General features: G+C 34.6%; 1 protein-coding gene across 1 annotated transcript in view; it reads left to right on the forward strand.

Moving 5' to 3' along the window:
• The window catches only part of CFAP43 (cilia and flagella associated protein 43), an 86402-nt gene that overhangs the window by 64584 nt on the left and 18890 nt on the right, over nucleotides 1-2928 (forward strand). Inside the window, 1 exon segment of the mRNA XM_023532723.1 lies at nucleotides 2611-2817. Coding sequence (XP_023388491.1) covers nucleotides 2611-2817 — 207 coding nt within the window.

The following is a 2928-nucleotide window of genomic DNA, read 5'->3' on the forward strand; positions in this document are numbered from 1 at the left end:
TAAAATAAGATTTGAGGTTTTGTTCTTGTCCTGATCAGAAGTTATCTTCATCTACCTATACTTTGTTTATCTTCTCTTATCTCTAGGGATTGTATTTTAAGATAATTGACCAAAGATTAAGTAGTATCTGTTTTGATGGAATTATGGTTTTCCTAAAGCAATTCCAGCCTTTTTTTTTTTTTTAATAAAGCAGCAGTTTCTATAAAACTACTAAAAAAAAAAAAAAAAAACCCGAAAACCAAAAACCAAAAAACCACTGCCCCACTGGCATAATTTTGCTTTGGCCAGAATCTTGCATCCATTCTTTTTCTGAATGATAAAATGAAGGTTTACTTAATTCTTCTTAACCTACATCCACCAGTCCTATGTGAACAAATTCCTTTGTGAAATATGAAAAAAAAGGTATACTTTTAATGTTGAAGTACCAAACAAAGACTCAGAATATTAACAAGCAGCTGTCATCCTGACAGCAAAATGCAACTATTACATACTATCAAGAACAATTTTTACTCTTTTGGTTTATCCGCAGTTTATCAGTTTCTGAAGCTTTACTCTCTTCTGTAGCAATTTCAGGATCTATCCATCACTTTGAATTCAGTCGTTGACAAGACAACAAATTAAAATGATTGTTGAAATAATTAAGTTTTCACAAAATTGCCCTTTAGAAAATTCTTATTATTGCATAACTTCCATGTCATGTTTTCATGTTTTCCTAGATACGGAAGGAAATTGTAGAGGTTCAGTCAGCAATTACCTTGTCTAAAAAGCATCATGAAGAGGAGGATGAAGAAGAGGAAGAAGATGTGGCAGAAAAAGATACTAGTTTGCCCAATTACCTGCTTGGCAGTCTGAGTACTGATTTTGGGGTACATACCTCGTTGTTGTCAAGCCAACTGGAACTTCATTCCAGAGAAGAGAAAATCGACCAAATTATATTACTGAAAGTGGGTGAATTTTTTTCTTTATCCTTGAAAATCTCTAAAAATCTTCATGAGGTGTCTTGCAAAGGCTCAAATTGAAATCTAATGCCAATCAAATGGTGTTTGTTTTTTTTTTTAAGTTTATTGGGGTAACATTGGTTAATGCAATTATATAATTTTCAGGTGTACATTATAATTTGACATCTGTATATTCTATTGTGTGATTACCCCCCAGAGTCGTTTCCTTCAGCTACTATATATTTGATTCCCTTTACCCAAAAGATGACTTTAAAGTACACAGAGAAATATCTAGATTGCTAGTGTCCATGTTATTTCAACAGAGCTTGTGTTCAAGAGTTACTTTCATCCATTTGGACTGAGTTCTGTGATAACAGGTTTTCCAAAAAATACTCTAGACTGGCAGACACCACAAACAAATCATTATTCTACTCAGATCTTCTGTAAGCTCAAAGATAAAAGAAACCCTTGAATGCCATCTTCTAGGTAACTCAGATGTCAATTAGAACCTCGTTGTATGATCAAGATGTGATTGCTTTATCTATCCCTTTAACCTGGAGAAATACAATTTCCTCTCTAAGGTGCAGTGTCCTTCAAGGCAGTCTCAGAACATATCTGTGTATGCCTACTGAAGATTTTTTAAAATTCAGTGACTGAGATTGCACCAATGCAAATAGTTTGAAATTTAATATTGGCCATTCTTGATCTTGAAAGTCCTTCAGTCATGTCTGCAATTTGAGTTCCTCCCATGTTACTCTGCTCTCTCTTCCTGCCTTTTTCTCTTCTCCTTCAGCCTCTGAAATTCCTGTGCATTTATAATAAAAGCTGTTTAGTTATCTCTTGTTGCTCAGCTTCTGCTGACCCACACCCTCAAGATCTCACTTTCCAGTGGCTTTATTAAGGCATTTTCCTACAAAAAGTAATGTCAGCCCAAGAGAAATTTTCTGGTGCCAGCTGTTAAGATCATTTATCCCCCCTGCTTTAATGGTTTAATCTTCAGGATAGATATATAGACTGAACTCTGATGGCAAAATAACGGCTACTTTGAGTTGATCCATGTTCTACTTATCAGCAGAGGTAAGGACAATCCAATTAGACCCACTGCCACTTTAGTAATTGGCCGCTCCAACTAGCCAGCCTGTGTCACCTACCTAACTGAGAATGACCTGACTGTAGAGAGGAAGAATATTGTGTGTGGTTGTGCTCCTCTGGAAGATTCTCCAATACAGGCCATCTCTTCCTCACATCTCCCCTAGACATGGTTCCAAAGAAAAGACATTTCCCAATTTAAATACTACATATTGCTTTTAAAATATTTATGATGGATTTTTTTTTCTTAGAACATACACAAAAGTAGAGAGAATAGCCTAAAGAACTTCCAACTATTTATCACTTATTTCAGCTTTTATCAACATAGCTGCATATTGAGTTACAACTTACATTTTGGGAAGTAAGTTGTAACAGTTGTTGCCTTAATCCTGCTCATGGTGAGATGTCACTGTAGATTATTGAGCCAAAAAATGACTTAATATAAACAGTATTTTATAAAGATTAATTTACTGATAACTCGTAAATGACTTTAGGGGGAAAGTAAAACTGTGGGATCATGTTACTAGTAAAGATATAATGATATAATAAGTAATGTGTTTTCAATAACATATTGATATTTCAGGATATCATTTACAAGGTAAAAACTGTTTTTAATAATGAGTTTGATGCCGCATATAAACAAAAAGAATTTGAAATTGCACGTGTGAAGGAAAAAAATATAAGAATTCAAGAAATTATTTTAGATCTGGAATTAGAAGAATCAGTCTGGCAACCAGAATTTGATGACCATGAGAAGCCAGAGAGAACCCTTGTTGTGAAAAGCAGTGAGGTACTGGCGAGCTACATTATCCCTTCTCTTCTTTCTCATGACATTTTCCCAAGATCTTATTTATTCATCTTCTTGTTTGCACTACCGGAAGTGACTGCATTAGGTAGCATT

This window comes from Pteropus vampyrus, unplaced genomic scaffold, assembly GCF_000151845.1.
Source record: "Pteropus vampyrus isolate Shadow unplaced genomic scaffold, Pvam_2.0 Scaffold89, whole genome shotgun sequence".
NCBI classification, from domain to species: Eukaryota; Metazoa; Chordata; class Mammalia; order Chiroptera; family Pteropodidae; genus Pteropus; species Pteropus vampyrus.